The 23,505-nt window shown below is 41.9% G+C and overlaps 2 protein-coding genes and 1 pseudogene across 5 annotated transcripts in view; 2 read left to right on the plus strand and 1 right to left on the minus strand.

Annotated features, from left to right (window-relative positions):
• The window catches only part of Mtif2 (mitochondrial translational initiation factor 2), a 29,321-nt gene extending 11,020 nt beyond the window's left edge, over positions 1 to 18,301 (minus strand). Inside the window, exons 1-6 of one of the 4 annotated variants that reach the window (XM_050123868.1) lie at positions 18,159 to 18,301; positions 8,248 to 8,355; positions 5,277 to 5,502; positions 4,731 to 4,842; positions 1,658 to 1,829; positions 1,054 to 1,214 (exon numbers count right to left, since the gene is read on the minus strand). In XM_050123868.1, coding sequence (XP_049979825.1) covers positions 1,054 to 1,214; positions 1,658 to 1,829; positions 4,731 to 4,842; positions 5,277 to 5,502; positions 8,248 to 8,309 — 733 coding nt within the window. In that variant the 5' untranslated portion in view covers positions 8,310 to 8,355; positions 18,159 to 18,301. Of the gene's footprint in view, positions 1 to 1,053; positions 1,215 to 1,391; positions 1,830 to 4,730; positions 4,843 to 5,276; positions 5,503 to 8,247; positions 8,356 to 9,868; positions 10,020 to 18,031; positions 18,051 to 18,158 lie in introns of those variants that run through there. The other 3 variants (XM_050123866.1, XM_050123867.1, XM_050123869.1) reach the window with 3 other exon arrangements.
• Positions 10,103 to 11,932, plus strand: LOC126489543 (60S ribosomal protein L31-like). The gene has a single exon (XM_050123875.1). It carries the CDS (start codon positions 10,663 to 10,665, stop codon positions 11,110 to 11,112), a length of 450 nt encoding a protein of 149 aa, XP_049979832.1. The 5' UTR covers positions 10,103 to 10,662; the 3' UTR covers positions 11,113 to 11,932.
• A 95-nt stretch (positions 18,302 to 18,396) lies between the features above and the next one.
• LOC126489544 (prolyl-tRNA synthetase associated domain-containing protein 1-like) lies at positions 18,397 to 21,552 on the plus strand (annotated as a pseudogene).
• The last annotated feature ends 1,953 nt before the right edge of the window (positions 21,553 to 23,505 follow it).

Raw genomic sequence — 23,505 nt, forward strand, 5'->3', positions numbered from 1 at the left:
TATATATAAAATGTGTGTGTGTGTGTATAATACACACACATACCATACACACATACACACACATACATACATACACATGTATATATGGAGCTAGGGTCCTTGTATGTTGCCTTGGCCAGCCTGGAGCTTGCTATGTAGATCAGGCTGGTCTTGAACTCATAGAAATCTGCCTAGCAAGTACTGGTATTGAAGATAGTGTGCTAACATACCTAGTTCACTAGTTTTTTTAATTTGATTCCGTCCACTAATTTTAACCAGAAGAACACAGATGGAAATTTCATAATGAAAACAAAATACAGTGAAACCATGAGATCTTCCTTTTCATGTTATAATTCCAAGCCAAAAGTCTTTGTATTTCGAGGATATAGCTGCTTTGATAAATGTATTGATTGATTACCATTCTGGAGAGAGAACCCACCAGTAACTAGTTGTATAGTGATCACTTTTTTAATTTACATATTTCTTTTTATTCTTTAGATTTTCATAGATGAATAATGCATAGTGATCACTTCTACATCAGCAAACTGCAGCTATACAATTATCTTGAGCCACAAAAAAGCAATTTAGTAGACAGTTGATAGCTTCCCGTTTGAGTGCAATAATAACAGGTGTAAACCCTAGCTATGTACTCTGGACATGTTACTGAACCCCCGAGGGGCTTATAGGTCATAAAAGGAATACTAATACCTACCTCATGATGTTGTGCGGTAAAAAAGACAAAGCACAGAAGATGCTTAGCAGAGTAAGTGCAAAGGACAGCGCTCAGTAAACGTAGCTACCATCTAAGTGTCATTAAGAACAACATCCACTACATCTGATATTATACACACACAATTAAAGAAGCGAGGTTCATTAAACCCAAAAGAGCAAAATAGCTTTGTTTGCACGGCAAGTCCAAGATAACTGTTCACTGCCCGCTCGGTACTTGCTCATCCCAGTGGCTTTACACACCCTCTTTACTTTGAATCTGTATACTTCACAGCACGGCATTTGACTAAAGAAAACAAGTAAGTGGGGTTCCCAAGCACACTGCAATGTTATTTGTGTCCATACCAAGAAAGGCACCAATATGCTGAGTGATGCCTCCAACTTCCATTGCTGCCACTCGAGTTTTTCGAAGTTTGTCAAGTAACGTCGTTTTCCCATGATCAACATGACCCATTATAGTAACAACTGGGGACCTTGGTGTTAATAAAGCTGGGTCTGCCTGGGGCCTACAATTAACAGCAAAGGAGTTTCATTTCTTAAATGTCAGAAATAATTGTGAGTTGGTTCACAGCTATCACTACAAGCTATCATTAACAACAGAATACAACATCCAGGTTTGATTAGCCATGACAATTTATCCCATTCACACAGAACAACTCACGTCAGAACAGCCAATGACTCACGTTTGTTATAGGGTTGGCTTCTTCAGATTAGTGGGTGGAGCTGAATCAAGATTTAAAATTCAGACTAATACATGTACTCAGCAAGCTATGAAAAATCACACTCAGTTTCATAAAAAGCTGAATATAGTTTCTGATGCTTTGAATAAATATTAACTCTATAGTCACATACCATTTTAACCACAAAAGAAACTTCAAAGTAAATTTTCCCTAAGATGCCGAGTAAAAGCGCACGGTGAAGTATTAGTTAATATGCAGGTAAGTTTTACCTTCTTACAGCATCTTTGTTTTCTCTTACTTTCTCCTGTTTTAATTTGCTCCATTTCAGCTTCATTCCTGCCTTCTTTATAACTTCTTTGATCCAGACTTCATCTAAATGTGAGTTTTCTTCTAATGAATCCATGTCAATGGCAGTGTTCAATAAAGCTTCATATATATAATCTGGTTGGGATAAAACACAATCTCTTATAATCATGAATTAAAAGGTTTAAAAAGTGAGTTCTGGGGACTGGAGAGAGACGGCTCAGCAGGCTACTCTTATAGAACTGGCTACTCTTATAGAAGACCTGAGTTATTTACCTATAACTTCAGTTCCAGGGGTCCCATGCCCTCTTTTGGCCTCTGTAGGCACCAGGCACATACATGTGCTATAAAGACACACGTGCAGGCAAAACACCTGTGTACATTCAAAAATAAAGTAAAATAATAAAAAAAAATCATTCAAAAACACAGTGCTTCAGTCTGTGATGTTTCTCTGTGTATAAAAATAAAGGTATCTGTGAGGATGATAAGAAGTTTTGTGTCTCCAGACTCCCAACATAGTGTAGGAGACACAAAATCACTTATTTTCATCAGACATAGCTTTATTTTTATTTTTTTATTTATTTATTTTGGGACAGGGTTTCCCTGTAGCTTTGGAGCCTGTCCTGGAACTAGCTCTTGTGGATCAGGCTGGCCTTGAACTCACAGAGATCCACCTGCTTCCACCTCCCGAGCGCTGGGATTAAAGGCATGTGCTACACCGCCCGGCATAGCTTTATTGCTATACACAGAGAAACATCACAGGCTGAAGCAGTGTATTTTTGAATAATCTTTTTATCATTTTACTTTTTTTTTTTAACGTGCATAGGTGTTTTGCCTGCATGTGTGTCTGTTTAGCACATGTATGTGCCTGGTGCCTACAGTATTAGAAGAAGGTATCCCTAAGTAAGCAGAATATATGTGGTGGACGTGTCTATAATTCTGGTACTTAGGAGACTTAGGGAGGAGTTAGAGGCTAGCCTGAGCTACACAGTAAGACCTTTCTCAAGAACAAACAAACAAACAAAAACAGAGAGAGAGAGCGCGCAAGAGAGCAATGAAGATTCATTTTAGTGGCATGTTAGTAAATAGGGAAGCTGTTAATAAAAGACTGGGCAGTGGTACACGTCTTTAATCCCAGCACTTGGGAGGCAGAGGCAGGCGGATCTCTGTGAGTTTGAGGCCAGCCTGGTCTACAGAGTGAGTTCTAGGACAGTCCCCAAAGCTACAGAGAAACCCTGTCTCAAAAAAAAAAAAAAAAAAAAAAAAAAAAGAAAGAAAGAAAGAAAGAAAGGATCAATACCTAGAATGTATAGGACCCTGAGTTCAATCTTTAACACTAGAAAAGAGGAAGGAGGGAAAGAGGGAGGGAGGGAGCCGGGGAGGGAGGGAGGAAGAAAAAGATTGAAAGAAGGAGGGAAGTATAAAAGTATTATTTAAAAATGTGTAATTTTTTTAAGAAGAAAAGCTAGAGTTATTCCCACAAATATATCTCTGCTGGTCTTAAACAATTTGTCAAACTAGTGAGAAAAAGGAATCAGAGAGTTACAGTAAAAGAAAGGGAAATTAGGAGCAAGAGATGGTTCAGTGGCTAAGAGCACTGGTTCCTCTTCCAGAGGACCTGGGTTTGATTCCCAGCATCCACATGGCCTCCTACAACAACTGTCTATCACTCCAATTCTAGGGGATCCTATGTCCGCTTTGGCCTCCTTGAGCACAAAGACATGCAGGCAGGCAGGCAGGCAAAACATACATGAAATACATATAAAATAAGTAAGTCTTAACAAAAAAGAATAAATATAGTTCCTCGATGCAAATAAAAGGAGGGCCTGGGCTGGATTTACACTAACAGTCCAGAAATTTTAAAGTTTCCTTTTCTTTCTTTTCTTTCTTTTCTTTCTTTCTTTCTTTCTTTCTTTCTTTCTTTCTTTCTTTCTTTCTTTCTTTCTTTCTTTCTTTCCTTTTTTGAGACAGGGCCTCTCTAAATAGCTTTGACTTCCCTTGAATTCACTCTGTAGACCAGGCAGTCCTCAAACTCACAGAGAAGTGTGCCACCACGCCCAGCTGTGAATTTAAATTTTTATTTAATTGAATTATATTTTATGTGTGTGGGTATTTTGCCTTCATGTATGTCTGTGCATGCCTGATGCCCATAGAGACCAGAAGGGGCATCGCATTTCTTGGAACTGGAGTTAAAACAGTTGTAAGCTGCCAAATGAGTGTTGAGAACCAAACCTGAGTCTTATGCAAGAACAGTCAATGCTCTTTTCTAGTTTTATTCTTTTAAGCTTTTTTTTTTTTTTTTTTTTTTTTTAATTTAATGGAGGGTCACTTGGAGCTTTTTGTTGTTGTTGTTGGTTTTTCGAGACAGGGTTTCTCTGTAGCTTTAGAGCTTGTCCTGGAACTTAAAGACCAGGCTGGCCTTGAACTCACAGAGATCTGCCTGCCTCTACCTCCCAAGTGCTGGGATTAAAGGTTTGCACCACCATCACTCAGGCGACTTGGAGCTCTTTATGTAGACCAGGCTGGCTTTGAATTCACAGCCTCCCAATTGCTTGGATCAAAGGTGTGCACCTCCATATGTGGGCTGTAGCCAATTCTCTTAACCTCTTGAGACACGTCTCCAGTCATACAGAAAACCTTTCTCATAGTCACTGATAAAAAGCTAAAAGAGCTACACTTGGGATGGAGTCAAGAAATGATTAGGGTTTGTAACCTAAAATGAAAAGAATTGGTATAACTTAGCATTTGAGACACTAATCCAGCTCATCCAGGATGCCTTAACTTCACTGCAAGTGAAACCCAAAGTTTAGCCCGGCAGTGGTGGCGCACGCCTTTAATCCCAGCACTCGGGTAGCAGAGGCGGGTGGACCTCAGTGAGTTCAAGGCCAGCCTGGTCTACAGCGTGACGTCCAGGAAAGTCAGGGCTGTTAAAGAGAGAAATCTTATCTCAGAAAAAAAAAAAAAAAAAAAAAAAAAACCCAAAAGCAAAACGACGCTTTCACGCCCCAGGATGCTTCCTTGTGAAGTTTTCGGGCTCACCTACGTCTTTTGCCATGGCTTTGGCCAGTTCCTCCACAGTCATTCCGACCCATACTTCCACGTCCTTTTTAGACTTCACTGGAGACAGCTGAGATCTTAATGGCTTTTTTTCCTATTAAAAAGACAGAACACATAAACGAGAAGGAAAAAATAAAATACATTCCTCCCCTCCTCCCAGAGACAGAGTTTCTCTGTGTAGCCCCAGCTCTCCTGGCCTTGAACTCAGAGATCTGCCTGCCTCTGCCTCCCAAGTGCTGGAATTAAGGGTGTGCACCATCATGCCTGGCTGAAGGAAGAAAAATTTAAGTGACAATTTAGATTTATTTTGTAATATGTACCACAATTACAGTTATTCCTATCAGCAAAGTTCTTGTAAACACCTAAATTGCACAATAGTAAGAGCAGAACTACCTGTTCTCACAAAGATCTGTATAGAATATGGCCTCATGCAACATTCTATAAATGATAAAATGCTCAAAAATATACATAGTTCTATACACTTTGACTTCGGATCAGGTAATGGAGATGATGGATATCTACAACAACCTTCTTTGTCACAAAAAGCCTGTGCTGTTGCACGGCGACACCAGCGAGCATGTCCATCTGCCAGGGCCGGGCGCACAGCTGCTCGGCCCACACTGGAGAAGCCGGTGAGAAGCCAGGCTTCCACCGCGAGAGCAGTTCTCCCTGACTCAAGCTGCGCAGCTGCCTACAGACAGTGTGGAGTCGCAGCAAGTGTTCCAACTTCAGTAGCTTCCGGTTCATGCTTCTCCTAGGGGGAAAAACAATTTTAAAACAAAATTTTGGTTAATAGTTAAATCAAATTAGCAAATAGGAATTGAAGATTTACTATATGCAGATCACGTCACAAATGAAACTGGGTTTCTGCCCTCAAAGGACTCACGGTCTAGTGAGAGATGAGATTCTATGCCAAGTCCTCTCCTGACAACAGCTATTACTACTGCTCTTGTTACCATTACAGTGAGACTGACAGGCTACAACGAACACTTCACAGGGGCCAGCGCTTTCTCACATGCTTAACGCTGCTCAGCTGAGTATGGCACAGGCAGGGGATCCTAGCACTCAGGCGGAAGCAAAGCTCAAGGTCCGCCTTAGTTGCAGTTTGTGGCCTACTCTGGCTACATAAGACATTGTCTAAAAACAAATAACTATAAATTTTTTATTTTTCAGGGGCTTGGAGAATCATAAAATACTTGTTTAGCATATACAAGAACCTGAGTTTGATCATACATATAGACACACACACACACAGATAGTCTCAGTTAAAAACTTCAACGTTCATTTTAAAGCATTTTCTCTCTACTTATATTTTTTCTTATATAAGTGAAGTTACATTAGTTTTTTCGATTTATTCCTGTTTTGCCTGTGTGTATGTCTGTGTACCAGGCGGGTGCAATGTCCCCTAAAGCCAGAGGGGCATCATATCCCGGAACTGGAGTTCCAGACAACTGTTAGCCACCATGTGGTGTCCCGGAAGAGCAGCATTCTGAACTGCTGAGTAGTCTCTCCATCACACTATATTATCTTTTAAAATTTTCAGTAAAGAATATACTGTTGTTTTATAACATCAGTACTATTCTTTTTAAAAAGATCTATCTATCTATCTATCTATCTATCTATCTATCTATCTATCTATCTATTATGTATACAGTTTTCTGCTTGAATGTATGCCTGCAGGCCAGAAGAGGGCATCAGACCTCATTACAGATGGTTGTGAGCCACCAGGTGGGTGCTGGGAATTGAACTCAGGTCCTCTGGAAGAGCAGCCAGTGCTCTTAACCTCTGAGCCATCTCTCCAGTCCCAAGCATTATTCTTTAATGTTACAAAACGAATAAAAACTACAGAGTATTGCATTGAATTTACCTTAATCATATAGAGCAGCAGTTCTCAACCTGTGGGTTGCAACCCTTTTGGGGGGGGGTGTCACAAATCAGATATGCTGCAAATGTACATAATGATTCATAACAGTAGCAAAATTACATTTATGAAGCAGTAATGAAATAATTTTATGCTTGGGGGTCACCACACCATGAGGAACTGTATTAAAGGATCGCAGTATTAGGAAGGTTGAGAACCTCTGCTGTAGAGCTATCTGGAACAAAATCCTCAACTTTTATGTTGTCTGAAAACTCTGTTAACTGTTTAAACATAGTTTATATTGATAGAGGACTTATGAATATCAATATTTTATAATGTTTAGAAATAGCAACAGCATAAGACATGATCAAAGAAATGGAAGTGAGTTTGCTACATAATAAGACATTAAACTATGATCTTAATGGAACATTTCAATTCATCATCCTCACATGTATTCTGTGGCTCTGGCAGGGTAAATACACTGACTTATTTGAGACACCTCACTGTATTGTTAGGCTGGTCTGGAACTCATAATCCCCAGCTTCCACTTCTACAAGCTGTGATGAGACATGTCCACCATGCTTTCCCATGAATGTTTTTGGTTTTTTCTCTTTTTTCTTCCCTTCCTTCCTTCCTTCCTTCCTTCCTTTCCCCTTCCCTTCCTTCTTTTCTTTTTGTTTTGATATAGAGTTTCTCTGTGTAGTCTTGGCAGTCCTGGAACTTGTTCTGTAGACCAGATGGGCCTCAAACTCAAGAGATTCACTTGTCTCTGTCTCCTGAGTGCTGGGGTTAAAGGTGTGCATCACCACCACTCTGATGTAGGATGCCCCTCCGTGTGCTGGGAATACCATTGGTTAATAAAGAAGCTGCTTTGAGCCTATTGAAGCACAGAATAGGGCAAGGCAGAAATTCCAAGCAGACAGAGGAGAGAGTAGGTGGAATCAAAGAGAAGCCATGTAGCCGCAGGAGACAGACGCTGGACACTGGACAGAACCTTACAGGTAGGCTACAACCACACGGCAATACACAGATTAAGAGAAATGGGTTAATTAGGATATAAGAGCTAGCTAATAAGAAGTGTGAGCTAATAGGCCATGCAATGTTTTAATTAATACAGTTTCTGTGTGCTTATTTTGGGTCTGGGCGGCTGGGAAATGAATAAGCAGCCTCCACCTACATCACTTGGCTGTTCTCTTTGTTTTTAAAAGAAAGAAATGATAGCTAAGTGTGGTGAAGGTGACTGTAACCCTGCCAGTTGGGAAGCAAAGGCACGAAGATCAGAAGTGCAAAGCCAGCTTTGGCTACAGAGTGAATTTGGGGCCAACCCAGGCTTCTGGAGATCTTGTTTCAAAAAGTAATAAAACGTACAAAAAACAAACCCCACTGTTAGTGAGATGGCTCAGCAGGCAAAACCAATCTTCAGGCTTGACAACATGGGTTGTCCAGAATCCATTTCAACATGGAAAGAAAGGTTCAACTCCCCCAAATTGTCCTCTAACCTCTACATGTGGTCCATGATAAGCACATGACATACCTGCACATATACACACAACATACATCACAAATGCACAGAAAAAAACAGATAAAAGGAAAGAAACAAGAGTCAAAAAGGACACAGTAAAGTCGTGAAGAAAGTACCTGGGGAGGTAACCAAAGAACCTTGGGTGGACACCTGCTCTGACACAAATCAGCTTTATCATGGCAGAGCAGGTCACTCTTGTCCAGTGGGCCTCATTTTCCTCATCTCTGTAAAAAGAAAGTAAAAGTGGTCAACTGTCTGTCCTGTCTAAAACAAGGCCACAAAGGGAACATGAGATGATTTATTTGTTCCTCACTGATAACTGGCATGCTTTGAAGATTCACCACCATTAGTCAAAAACATCCACAAGTTACTCTCTTGCTCGTCTGGACATAGTTCTGAGGCTTTGTGTTTAATATAGTTAGCATCTTACCTTCTCACCCAAGTAAGGATCAAATGTAATTCTGGCTTCATTCCAAATAAATGAAGGAAGACTTAGAAATTCAAGCCAGGCCTGGCAACAACAGCCAAAGGCTGAAGCAGGAGGATGACAAGTTCAAAGCCAATCTCCATCCTTGGCTACATAGGGAGCTCAAGGGCAGCCTAGGTATATCAGACAAACCACCACTCAGAAGAAAAAGAGAAAGGAAAGAGAAAAAAGAAGAGGGAGATGGTGTGTGGGGGCAGGGAGGAGAGAGAGGAAAGAGAATACATTGGTCCAAGTGCACGGACCTCAGGTTCAATCTGCGGTGTTGAGGGGAGAAAACAGGCCAAAGCGATGGCTTTGGTGAAGCACTGATGCTCTTGAGACAACTTAGCTTAGTCCCAAACATCCGCTTTGGGAGACTCACAACTCCACTACTCTAGCTTCAGGGGAATCTCACTATCTTCTTGCTTCTATGGGTAGGCAGGCATAACACACACACACACACACACACACACACACACACACATACACACACACACACACACACACTTTTTTAAAAATCCAATAACCAAGCATTTACAAGTCTATCATACACCTCAAAAAGCAAGTAGGCATATGCTTCTGATCTAAGAAGCGAAAGGAAGTGCTCAGAGAGCAGAGGATTCCTTCAATCTTTTTTTTTTTCTTTTGGTTTTTCTTGAGACAGGGCTATGTAGTTCGGGCTGTCCTGGAACTCACTATGTAGGCAAGGCTGGCCTCGAACTCAAGAAATCTCTGCTTCTAGAATGCTACCACTTAAAGCATCAAAGGCGCGTGCTCCTACGCCCGCTTTTAAATGAGTTGTGAAACCAGATTGACAAAAGGGCACGGATGAATGGAATGGTAAAGACCACAGGGCAAATCAACACAGAAATATGTAATTGAGGAATCAGACACATCAGGAAAAATAACCCAAATCTCAACCCTGGAAGGAACCTTGGTTGTTAGATATTCCAAAGCCTCTCATTTACAGAGGACGCTGGAATTCAGAGGGGTCATTTCCTACTGCCGTAAGGTTAGTGGCCACCCGCACTGGAACTCAGGTCAATACGAGGAGAGGGTGGGTATGCTGCAAATGCCGAGCTGCAATAACAGAAACGTCTGAACGGATCAGCTACAGGTTTTAGAAAGGAAAAAGTAGTTGTGAAAACCAAACCCCGCCGCCGCCACGCGAGCCACCGGGGAGCGTGCACCGGGGCGCTCGTGGTCACTCATCAAGCCGCGACAAGTGACACTGGCACTCAAGACCACCCTCGCTCAGAGACTCCACTCACTCAGCTCCCGGGCGAGACCTCTTCCGGACCCAGAATTGTGGGTCTGGTCAGTCCGTCCCTTCTGCAAGGTCCCCGGTGAGCTTCCGGTCCCGCCGGAAGCGCCTTTCCCAGGGCATTGGGGGCTGTCTGTGGCTGGCGGAGGCGCTCGGCGTGTCCCATCCCTCCCCGGGGAGGACGTGTCCTCCACACGCACGCGCGCGCGCGCGCGCGCACACACACACACACACACACACACAGACACAGACACACGCGCGCGCGCGCGCGTCTCTAGCAGGAAGGAACCGGTGCCCGGTGGCTATAGAGAGCACTAACGGGATTTAAGGAGTCACCTCGCGGGCACGGTAGGTAGCCCCGACCGGGAGGTGTTTTGTCAACGCTCTGTGCCTCGACTTCTTTATTTTTCACCTCATAATTCAGTGACTTGTTGAGAGCACCTTGCTCATGTAAACAGTTTTGGTTTTGATTTTCGTTGTTTTTCTCCACTTTGGAGTCTTTTTGGAGCCGTCACCACCCGTTGAGGTTAACTCGTTTACATCTAACACTTGCACAGAATAATGGAATAGGAAAGTTTCTTCCCCAAAGCACGCTTACACTTACCTCCCATTGTCTACCCTAACTCAGGCCTCTCAACCCACTCCTTTCCCATTTTTTTATTTATTTGTTTGTTTGTTTTTTTCGAGACAGGGTTTTTCTGTAGCTTTGGGGCCGGTCCTGGAACTAGCTCTTGTAGACCAGGCTGGCCTCGAACTCAGAGATCCACCTGCCTCTGCCTTCTGAGTGCTGGGATTAAAGGCATGTGCCACCACCGCCCGGCCCTTTCCCCTTTTTTAAAAATTGTATGTATAGCTTTCCAGCTTGGGCCGGGCAGAATGGCTCCCGCAAAGAAGGGTGGCGAGAAGAAGAAGGGCCGTTCTGCCATCAACGAGGTGGTGACCCGAGAATACACCAACATTCACAAGCGCATCCATGGCGTGGGCTTTAAGAAGCGTGCTCCTAGGGCACTCAAAGAAATCCGGAAATTTGCCATGAAGGAGATGGGGACTCCAGATGTGCGGATTGATACCAGGCTCAATAAAGCCGTCCGGGCCAAAGGAATAAGGAATGTTCCATATCGTATCCGGGTACGTTTGTCCAGAAAACGTAATGAGGATGAGGACTCACCAAACAAACTCTACACATTGGTAACTTACGTGCCTGTTACCACATTCAAAAATCTACAGACAGTCAATGTGGATGAGAACTAACCTACTGAATCTCAAATAAAGTTGGAGAACAGCCAAAAAAAAAAAATTGTATGTATATGGGGTGGGAGACGATTTGTGGGCGTCAGTTCTCTTTCCACAAGGTCGAAGGGATAGAACTGAAGAACTTAAGCTTGGCAGTAAACTCCTTTACCCAGTTAGTCATCTCAGCACCCACTTCCCCTTCCTATCACAAAGGGTTACAATCAATATTAATAAATGAGTAAAGACTCCTGGAAATCTTTTTATCAGAGTCTCCACTGTTCCCACACTTGAAAATGCCTTAAGTTCATTCCAGTTCTTACCATTTTAACTACTGTTCAAAAACACCTAATGGAAAATGCCTTAAGTTCATTCCAGTTCTTACCATTTTACCTACTGTTCAAAAACACCTAATGGAGTTCATTTTCTGCAAGCAATTCTTTGCTCTCACTTGCTTCGGTAAGCAAATGAGAAACCAGTAAAAATACTGTTGATATGGCCAACTAAAATTAACCTCCAGCCATTTGTTAATTTTCCTGCATCTGTACAGACTCCTCGTCTCTTCAACCTCAACCACACCTCCTGTTTGCAGTTAAAATGCTTTTGAATTATCATCATTCCTGCAAACCTCCAGACTGGGGTCACTGTCTTTCCCGTAGACATTATATGTACTGTTTTCAGCTTCTGCTTTTCAGGCCTCTTTGAAACTCCTTAACTCTGCTTTAAACCTTTGTGCATCTTTAAACCTTTGCAGCCATTCTACATCTATGCAGAAACACAGACAGATGCATTTACTGGGAGTGTGTAACATATGATCTAAGAATTAATATTAGTGCCACGAGGTGGTGGCGCACGCCTTTAATCCCAGCACTCAGGAGGCAGAGGCAGGCGGATCTCTGTGAGTTTGAGGCCAGCCTGGTCTACAAGAGCTAGTTCCAGGACAGGCTCCAAAGCTACAGAGAAACCTTGTCTCGAGAAACAGGAAAGAAAGAAAGAAAGAAAGAAAGAAAGAAAGAAAGAAAGAAAGAAAGAAAGAAAGAAAGAAAGAAAGAAAGAAAGAAAGAGAAAGAAGGAAGGAAGGAAGGAAGGAAGGAAGGAAGGAAGGAAGGAAGGAAAGAAGAATTAATGTTAGTACTTAAGATTATAATAAAAGGGAAGTGGAGAGATGGTTTACTGGATAAGAGCACTGGTTGCTCTTCCAGAGGACCTGGATTCTATTCCCAGTGCCCACATAGCAGTTCACAACCTTCTGTGACTCAGGTTCCACAGGGATCTTATGCCCTCTTCTGACCTCTGCATGCATGTGGTATAGATACATTCAGGCACATGCACATATACCGAAAAAAATTTTTTAAGAAATGAATAAAACTTAGGTTGAGTTGCTGACACTTTTAAATGAGTTTCCTTTTTAAAAAAGAAAGATTGGAAGAAAAGCCCATGGGCCAGTGAGATGGCACCTGTGCCCACACACTGGGAAGGCAGAACAGACGCCTGCGAGTTGTTCCTTAGTCACCATAAATGCTGCGTGGCACACAAATGCCACACCACCCACCCACCCACTCCTGCCACAAGTACACACACTGAAGAACCTGTGTTTATCACGGAAAGCAGGGCTACTTCATACATTGCTGTCGACAAAACCCCTGTATCTGTAAATTTAATGTGTAATAAATCCTGACATTGTGAAACGATGTTGCTGCCTGCTTCTGACAGTGTACTCGGGTCCAGCTGATTTCTCCGTCCTTACTATAGGAGCTAATTCTTCTGAGATGACCCTTTTTTCATAATCTTTAGAAAACAGTTTTCCTGGAATGGGGTAGAAAAGATGATGCTACACACCACTTAGTGTTTTGGGATATTTTTTTTTTTTTTTTTTTTTTTGAGACAGGATTTCTCTGTGTAACAAGGCCTGGAACTCACTTTGTACACCAGGCTGGCCTCAAACTCACTAAGATCTGCCTGTCTCTGCCTCCAAAATGCTGGGATTAAAGGCATGCGCCATCACTGCCTGGCTGGTTTTGGATATATGTTTGTTTTTAGTGGAAGAGACAATGTAAGCTACTTACTTATGCTCACAAGAATTTGAAATAACCATCTTAAAAAAGGGTATTTTAAATTATGGGTATTTATGTGTATGCACATGTGCATGTGGGTGTCTGGTGAGGCCAGAAGAGGGTACTGGTTCTCCTGGAGCTGGATTACAGGTAGTTGTGAGCCACCTAGACATGGGTGCTGGAGACCCAACTCCACTCCTGATAGAGTAGCAGTGTTCTTCAGTACTGAGTCACCTCTCCAGTCACCTACTTTGTTTTTCCCAGTTTAGTCTGCTATAGAGATTTTATTTTATTTTATTTTTTTTGGTTTTTCGAGACAGGGTTTCTCTGTGGTTTTGGAGCCTGTCCTGGAACTAGCTCTTGTAGACCAGGCTGGTCTCGAACTCACAGAGATCCGCCTGCCTCTGCCTCCCAAGTGCTGGGATTAAAGGTGTGCGCCACCACCGCCCGGCTTTGCTATAGAGATTTTTGTTTGAAGCAAAATCACACTGCTCATATTCTTCTAAACATCTGCCATATCCTTAAATATTAGTATGATCGACAGCATTGACACACTAGGAAAACGTCAGTTTATTGAACAGGCCCCTTTGCTGTTAGACACTTCTGCCATTTCTACATGGAATATAAGATCTTTTGTGTCCAGCTTTAGCCCTGTCTCCACTCACTCCACTGTGACATCTGATCATAATACGACAGGACACACTGCCTTTTCCAACACCTCCCTTCCCCAACTTCTGGAGTTTTATTGACTAGACCTCTGGCAAACTCATGACGTCACCTTCACCTATTGCCTTCTCTGATACATCTTCCCAGTCAGGATTCCCAAAAGGTCCTCAGGGCATAACTAGGCACATTTTCTTTAATCCATCCATACTCGTAAAATACTTCAGTCCTCCTGTATGTTTGTGTCAGAGAAAGAGAGAGAGAGAGAGAGAGAGCAGAAAGCACACATTTCGTGTGCATGCAACATATATACTGAAAGATTTGTGGAGAGATAGCAGCAAGCATTAAAGCAAATACTGTCAGAGCTGCCCTTATTTATTCAGCTGAAGAGCTAACATCTTTCACCTGATAAATCCAATGAAGCCCTCCCTGTCCTCTGGGTGTTTATAAATATCCCACTTTTTTATAGGGGGGTCTTTTGATTTCCTTTGGCAGGTAGGCTATAGCTGTAATTTTTCTTTCACCAAAAACAGACAGTAGGGTCCTTTGATTGTTGATTCTCACCAGTGGTCCTCTCCACAAGTCGGCCTTACTGCCAAATGCCTACAGTTTTCAACAGCAGGTCTCCCTTACTGTTATTCCGTGGAAATGCCACGGACTTCCTCTTATTTTCCTTTAAAAACAATTTGTTGTGGGCTTGAGAGATGGCTCAGTGGTTAAGAGCACTGCCTGCTCTTCCAAAGATCCTGAGTTCAATTCCTGGCAACCACATGGTGGATCACAACCATCTGTAATGAGGTCTGGTGCCCTCTTCTGGCCTGCAGACATACACATAGACAGAATATTGTATACATAATAAATAAATAAATATTTAAAAAAACACAATTTGTTGTCTTTCACTTTTGAGATGCAGCCACTCCTGTGATTAAATAACTATTTCCTCAAGTCCATGCTAGGTACTCTTCAGTGTGACTGCTTTTTTTTTTTTAAGTTCCTGTGTGTTCCCCTGAGGATAAAGGACCATGATAAGCGTAACATTTCTTTGTTCTTAGAGCGGGTGTCTGACGAATAGGAACGGTGATGCCAAGGCTATTTCACGACACAGACAAATGAGCTCCATTTCACAGTACGAACCTGTGGTGGAAAAGTCTTCAGACAGGACACTCGTCGTCCTGTGTGTAGACTAGAGTTAAGACGTCATTGTTACAGATGAGAGATAAAGGTAGTAATTTGGGCAGGGTGGAGAAGGTTATAATACAAAGATTTCAGAAACTAAACTGATAGACAGTTATGGTCAAGAAGGCATCAGAAAGACCAGGGTTTAGCATTTTCAATTTGTGACCCCTTTTTACCCAAGAGATTGGTACATGACCCCAAGCACATAAAATAGGTATACATATCAACATTTACTAATAATAGATCATAAATTTTAAACCAGTTTTTGGGTATGCACATTTTTTGTCATTTGTTAATGAGGGACAAAAATTTATGTACCAATAGAATAGATATACTTTATTGTTATGTACAGAATTACATTTTTCTGAATATTTCATATTAGAGTTGGAGCATCTTCAATGTTTTTCAGAGTTGATCAATATTTTGATTTTATGAATATCAATACTGAGAACATCACATTGCTGTCATATGGGTGCTGGGAACCCAGGTCCTCTGTAAGAGCAGTAAGTACTCAAGCCGTTGCTCTCTATCCTTGAATTAAACATGCATTTTTTTTTTTTTAAAAACTCTTGAGACAGGGTCTCAACTGTTGTCTTGGCTGGCCTGGAATTCTGCCTCTGCCTCCTAAACACAGATCATAAGTGTATGCCATCATGCTCAGGAAATAAAATGGATGTTTTATTGCTGGAAGTTAACTTTCTAAACTTTGATTTTCTCTACAGAAGTGTCATTCTTTTCTGTTTTTCTGGTCTAAAAATAAGTGAGAGAAAGGAGAGAACGAAGTAAGCAAAACCAGCCATACCTTTCTCTCACTTTTCCTCTCTGATTTTTATCTAAAATCGGTGGTTCTCAACCTGTGGGTTGCAACCCCTTTGGCAAACCTATTTCCAAAAACATTCACATTATGACTCATAACTAGAAAATTTAGAGTTAAGAAGTAGCAATGGAATAATTTATGGGTGGCTGGGCACCATGACTTAAGAACTGAATTAAAGGATTGTAGCATTAGGAAGGGCTTGAGAACCACTGCTCTAAAAGAACCTAGAATATGAGCAAAATTAGCTCAAAACTAGCAAAAAATAATAACCATGAAAAAAAATGTCTAGGTATCCTGTAATTAGAAAAACAAACAAAGAATCCAAAAAGGTGCCAGGCATCTTAGGTCCCACCCAGCAGTTGGTGGCAGCACTAGACTGATCTCTGAGTTCCATCCTAGTCTGGGCTAGAGTGAGCCACTGTCTCAAAACAAAACAAGCTCCTCAAACCTAAACAAAACATTAAGCTGTCTCCTTTGCTATCTCTCTCTCTCTCTCTCTCTCTCTCTCTCTCTCTCTCTCACACACACACACACACACACACACACACATACACACACACCAGAAAAATACATATTAAACAACAAAATGTCCCTTTGATCAAAAATTATCTTCTAAGAATTCTGTCAAAAATGCCATTCAAGTTTGGGAAAGCACTCTTTGCTAAGCCTTATGACTTGAGCTTGATTTTGGAACCTGCACAGGCAAAGGAGAGAACTGATTGCCACAAGTGTTCCCCCAGCTCCCACCGAAAATGCGCAGTAGGTTAATTTACACATGGCTAGTAAATCTAGAATCATTATTTTGGTAAGCAAGTCAAGAATACCAGAATTGACTAACAATAAACATCTTCATCAATGTGGAAGTGGCTAAAAATGGTGATCCAGGCTTGGGTAGCTCAGTGGTACAGTGATTATCTAACATGCATGAGGCCATTGGTTCCAGTCCCTGCACCCAGTAAGCAAACAATTATGATCCTGCTACATGAAATATTATTTACTAAAATAGGAATTAGGCTAGCAACAGGAGGAAAAAAAGCAAAATATAGAATATAAATATAAGGAGGCTTCAATCGTCTAATGAACACAGATACAAAAAACAAGGAAAGAATAAAAGAAGGAATTTGGGATGGCTCCCTGGTCACTATCGTGCTGGTGTTCAGGATGAGTTTGATACCAGTCTGTGCACCACAAGACCATGACTCCATGACTCAATCAATAAAAGAGAGAGAGAGAGAGAGAGAGAGAGAGAGAGAGAGAGAGAGAGAGAGAGAGAGNAAGGTAGTTCCTGACTATCTTTAACTCCACTTCCAGGGCATCCTGCGCCCTCTTCTGGTCTCCGAAGGTGGTGCAGACATACAGACAAAACACAAAAATAATACAAAAGATAGGTTTACGCTAAAAAGTTAAAAAAAACTTTTTAAATAGATATTTATTGAGCTCTACATTTTTCTCTGCTCCCCTCCCTGCCTCTCCTCTCCCTCCTTCAATCCTCCCCCAAGGTCTCCATGCTCCCATTTACTCAGGAGATCTTGTCTTTTTCAGTTTCTACTTCCCATGTAGATTATATGTTGTCTAAGTTCTCTGGGATTGTGGTTTGTAGGCTGGCTTTCTTTGCTTTATGTTTAAAAACTACCTATGAGTGAGTACATGTGATAATTGTCTCTCTGTGTCTGGGTTACCTCACTCAAAATAACGTTTTCTAGCTCCATCCATTTTCCTGCAAAATTCAAGCTGTCGTTATATTTTTCTGCTGTGTAGTACTCCATTGTGTAAATGTACCACATTTTCCTTATCCATTCTTCAATCAAGGGGCATTTAGGTTGTTTCCAGGTTCTGGCTATGACAAACAAAGCTGCTATGAACAGTTGAGGGGACATGTCCTTGTGGCACGATTGAACATCCTTTGGATATATACCCAAAAGTGGTATTACTAGGTCTTGAGGAAGGTTGTTTCCTGATTTTCTGAGAAATGGCCACACTGACATCCAAAGGCGCTGTACCAGCTTGCATTCCCACTTAATTTAAATCTTTAAGTGGAATACTAAGGTGGAATTGGAAACTCAATGGTGAGTGGTCCCAACATGGCTGCAGATCCCCAGCCAAAAGGTATTAAGATGACCACGGCAAAGAGCGAATCGTTGCACTACTAATATTTCTAATATCAACGGGTTGGAGTACTGGCTGTTCTTGCAGCGGAAGAACCCACATAAGTCACCATACGTAACTCTACCTGTAGGAAATTGAACACCCTATTCCGGCCTCCTCAAGCACATGTGGTGCGCGGAAATGCATGCAAAAATAAATAAAAATAAAACGCCTATACACATACAATTTAAAAAGAAAAAGTGGTACGTTACAAATTATAGTTCTATGAAGTCACAGTGCCGCAGCCCCCGGACGAGCACCCTATGTGGAGCTTTCCACGGGTGTGAACGGCGACTCAGGTGGTCCTCAGTCGGGCTAGACCTGGGCGCCAGGCCGTGCTCTGTGCCAAGCGCCGGCAGAGGCACCACCACGCCCCGGAACTTGCGACACTTCCGGGCAGGCGCCTCTGTCAGCCTTCGGGCGTAGGGGAAAAACGGCGCCGCCCGAGCTGTGGGCGGTGTTGAGCTGAGGTTCGGCCCCCTCCCATCCTCACCGAGCTCGTGTAGCACTCCGAGGTGATGCTTCCGGGCCGGGGTCGGGGCCATAGCGTGAGTGTTTCTTGGATCCAACAGGAACTTGCAGGTCTTTCGATTTGAAACTGCGGTTACCATGAACTTGTCTTGGGATGATGGGTGTGACTTAAAGAGGGCGGGGTGGCTGCCGCCTTATGCAGATGAAGGTACTTAGCAGCAGGCCTCCACTTAAGTGGCAACCCTATATAAGTACCTGTGCTGTACCAGGTACCAAAGACCAAAGCCGGTCATTAAGGTGGGCTTGGTTTTTACTACTTTGGATAGTTCGGATACCACCGCAGCAAGGCAACAATCATTTCGCAAATAATTACAGAAAAGTATATACCCCTGGGTCTGGAGAATTGGTTTCGCCGTTAAGAGCACGCACTCCTCTTGCAGATGACACGAATTTGATTCCCAGTATCCACACTGAGCTTTTAACTGCCTGTTTAAAACTGCAGCTCCAGTGGACTCAGCCTTCTTTTGGCCCTGCACACCTGTACGTGTCATAAACAAAAATACCTTAATAATTTTAACATGAGTTATTGTACTGGAGATTTGCAAGGTAGTTTATTGAAACTACCATGAAGTTAGGTATGGCTTGAGGTACACATTTTATAATGACAAAAATACATGGTTACTATTCCCCATCTTTACAAAGGTCACACAAAATTGCTTTCTGACTTCCCTCCCAGTTAGTTACATTCATGCGTACGGTGCCTTTTTTCCTTTCATGTTCTTTATGTGCTATCCCAGGGCCTTAAGTTCTCCTGCAGTGAGATTGTCAGGTATTCTGGAAGAAAATATTAAGGACAGCCACAAACTTTTACTGCAAAAAGTTCAAAAGCAGTAAGCTTTTCAGGCACCTGCGTCTTTGTTAGTGTTCTGGGATAGAAAACTGGCCTAAGAAAAACCGAGGTCCTGAGGTTAGCAACTGTCATGACTTAAGGCTTTTTTGTTTCTCCGACAGGGTTTTGCTGTGCAATTATCTGAACTCTTGTTCCTAACCCTAGCCCAGAGTACCATTTTAACAGGGTACAAGGTCTATAAAGTATTTGGAAACTGAGGGTTTAGATCAGAGGGACCGAATTTGTCTAGCATGCATAGTGCTCTGGGTTCCATCCCCAGCACCAAAAGCTCAACCTCAAGCAAAATAAAAAACATTTATAATGAATAGAGATGGGTCTCTACTAGTTAAATTCAGAGCAGGGTACTCCCCAAGTCTTTCAGCCACCAGGCAAATTAGGTACAACTGTGGTTGTACATATGTGTGTATGTGTGCTACTTTATGTGTGTGATATTTTGCAGGTGTTTACAGTAGAAGAAATGATGCTTCATATTCAACATTTGAAAGGAGCACACAGTAAGAACAAGAAGAAAAACTACTGGCTGGTAGCAGTTCTTCATGATAGATAAATTAAATGATCTTGGCAAGCAGTTAGGAGTTGGGAGTGGAAATCTTCGGTTTGCTGATGAAACAGCCATGCTAGAAAAAGTGAAAGTTGGTCAAGGCTGTGCCACACCTTGGCACTCTTCTGTGATGGCAGAGATGGTTAAGATTTTTTAGGATTCAGCATTTTTGGAAGGTGGACATGAAGTATACTTCCATCCAGTGACTAATGCTGCAACCATGGAATTGAGTCCTGAAGACTTGCTCATATTTCTGAATGCTACAGGACATGATCCCATAATTCTAAACTTCGATTAAAAGCTGACTGGGAGCTGAGCATGGTCTAGTTCTCTAGGCAGAGCAGGCTGGTCTCTTGAGTTCTAGGTCACCCAAGGACTACATATTCAGATACTGTGTCCAAAAACAAGCCAATTAGGCTAATGCTTATAATAAACTCATTTCTGTCAGCTGTTTTATTACTTTTGTCTTTGATTTGGAGATTATCGTTCATCTTAAGATTTTCATGTGTATGAGCATTTTTGCCTACATATCACATGTGTGCCTGCATGTGGTTGTGGAAGTCAGAAGAGGACACTGGATCTCCTGGAACTGGAGTGGCAGATAGCTGAAAGCCAGCATGTGGATGCTGGGAACTGAACCTGGGTGCTCTGCAGGAGCAAGGAGGTCTAACCACTGGGCCGTCTTCCCAGCCCCAGTCTTAAGGATTTTTTAAAAAGATGAATTGAGGTAGTTTTAGTTGAGAGATTCTACTCTCTCTCCATCTGCCGTGGCCATTATTCATTTTAAGAAGGTCTTCAACAGTTGAGTCCTTTTGGGATTAATGAATTTAAACCTTCAAATTTTACTATACTTGGAATATACTGATAGTGGCTATTCTGGGAAAATTAGGATTGTCCCCAGTGAGATAACTGAAAACAGTTTGCAATGTTGGATGTGTTTTTAAACTAGTGGTTTTATTTTTCAATAAACAAAGCTTTATAGTAAACATTTTTTTTTTTTTTTGGTTGGGACATGGTCTCATGTAGTCCGGCTGTCCTTAAACTAGCTGTGTATCCAAGGGTAATCTTGACATTATATTGCTTCCAAAATATTGGGATTACAGGCAGGAACAATCACACTTGGCTTATTAAACTTAATGTAGAAAAATTAGAAGCAGAAAATGTTATGATTAAACCTTTTTTGTTTTTTTGTGACAGGATTTCTCTGTAGCTTTAGAGCCTGTCCTGGAACTAGCTCTTTTAGACCAGGATGGCCTTGAACTCACAGAGATCTGCCTGTCTCTGCCTCCTGAGTGCTGGAATTAAAGGTGTGCACCACCACCACCTGGCATGATCAAACTATTAAAGTTACATTTTAAAACTCAGGCGCAAGGGACTGATGAGATGGCTCAGTGGTTAAAAGCACTGACTGCTCTTCTAGAGGACCTGGGTTCAAGTCCCAGCACCCACTTGGCAGCTCACAACTGTTTTGTAATTCCAGTTCCAGAGAGACTGACACCATTACACCAATGTAATAAAGGAGGAAAATATACCTTATGGCATCAGGATTTATCTAGAAACAGAAAGGCTACAGCGGTATACCATTTGTATTTTAAAAAATAAAGCTTTCCTGAAGAGGAGAGGGCAAAGCAGTCATACAAATCAGGGAGCAGTGGCATATACCTTTAATCCCAGGACTCCAGGAGACAGATCTCTGAGTTCAAGGTCATCCTGGGCTACACAAGAATCTGTCTAAAAGAGAAACGGGTCAAGACAAAGGCGATCCCAGCACTAGGGAAGTGGAGACAGGAGTGAAAAAGGAGTGATATGGCTAGGTGGAGAGAAGACTATAAAGGGAACAGACAGGAACTCAGTAGTGTGTGGAGCTTGAGGATTCATAGAGACTGGTTCTCACCCCGTTCAGTCTGAAGATTGGGTAGAGGTAAAAGGTCTCTCTAGTGGTTGGCTGCTTTGCTTTTCTGATCTTCAGGTTGAACTCCAATATTTGTCTCTGGGTTTTTATTATTTGTGCTACAAATGTCAGTTTCTTTTGTCCTCTATCCTAATTTACTATCCTATTTTAATAACTTTATTAATCTCTGTGATGGTAAATCTTGGTTGTGAATTTGATTTGATGAGAAAACACACTCCTCTGGGCAGGTCTGTGAGCACATATCTAGGAAGGACTAAGTGAGGAAGGAAGACACCCACAGCCTAGACTCAGAAGTTCCAGGAAGAAGCAGTGCTCCTTGGTGAGTCCCATCGCTGCTACTGCCATCCTTTATCAACATTTGCCCATGTGGGCTTCAGATCAGAGGCTCTTCAAGAATCTTCTAGGTCTTCTGCACCTACCAGGTTCTCAGACTTTCCCAGCATGTAAAACAGCCACTGTTCAGATATCCAGGCCAAATGTAAGCTGATTTAGTAAATCCCCTTGGTAATATATATTCTCTTGGTTATGTTCCTCTAGAAAATCCTAATGCAATATTCTTTCAGTTATGGCATCTGAGAAACTAAAACTAGGAAAAATTTAGTTGTTTATTCAGTGAGGATCTGACACAGGCTAGACTATAAAAATTGCTCTTGCCACTATCTCCCTAACAATCAAGTGAGATGTTATTAAAAGAACTATAGTTTTGTTTAATCTTTGAAAAATACTATCTAGTAGAGGTTCTGTAATTCATACCAGCTTGTGTTTCAGAAAGGCAAAATAAAAGTGATGATTGCCTTGTTTTAGAGGTTCCATGCTTGTTTGTTTTATCTGCTCCGTATTCTATCTCTAAGAAAAAGAGGCAGTTTTAGGTACATAAAATAAAGGATCAGGACCAGAATTTGTAGACCTTGGATGCCTTGTTGGTAGTGAAAACAGGCTTTGGAAGAATGATGTGGCAAGACTCAGCTGGCTGCCTCAGGTGTGTAAGTAAAAATAAAACATTAAAATTATTTTTTAAGGTTTATTTTTATCTTATGTGTTTTATCTGCATGAATGTCTGTGCACCACCTGTGTACATTGCCTGTGGAGGCCAAGAGAGAGCATTGGGATTTCCTGGAGCTGGAGGTACAGACCGTTGTGAGCTGCCACGTGGAAATTGAACCTGGCTCCTCTGCGAGAGCAAGCAGCCAGTGCTCTTACTCACAGAACCATCACTCCTGCCCCTACAAAGAGATTAGTTTTGCAGCTTGTCACATTCTTGGCAGTTTTACTTCCTGACATTTTAGTAACCTGTAGTTAAGTGATCCAAAATTAAATGGAAAATTCCAAAATTAAACAGTAAGTTTTAAATTGCATGCCATTTTGAGTGGCAGGAGAAGTCATCATTGAACCATGGCTTTGCCTAGCATATCCATGCCATAAACACTACCTGTTCTCACAGTGCTGGTGTTCAAACAACCCTTACCTACTAGTTCAACAATATATTTCCTATATCACATCGTCTCCCCACCTAGTTATTTTATGTCACACACAAGGAGAGTGCAGACAGCACAATAACAAGTTCTGAGAAAGGAGCTGGCCTACAGATTAGTGGTAGACTGCCAGCCTATCTCCAGCAGTACCCCTTACCCCGCAACACAAAAACAAAATCAACCCTGAGAAAACTAAACAAAAATCCCAAACAGTATTGTTATACCTTTGTTTTATTATTAGTGACTACTGTTC

Source organism: Alexandromys fortis, unplaced genomic scaffold (assembly GCF_014885135.2).
Source record: "Alexandromys fortis isolate MF-2015 unplaced genomic scaffold, M_Fortis_MF-2015_v1.1 scaffold_210, whole genome shotgun sequence".
Taxonomy (NCBI): domain Eukaryota; kingdom Metazoa; phylum Chordata; class Mammalia; order Rodentia; family Cricetidae; genus Alexandromys; species Alexandromys fortis.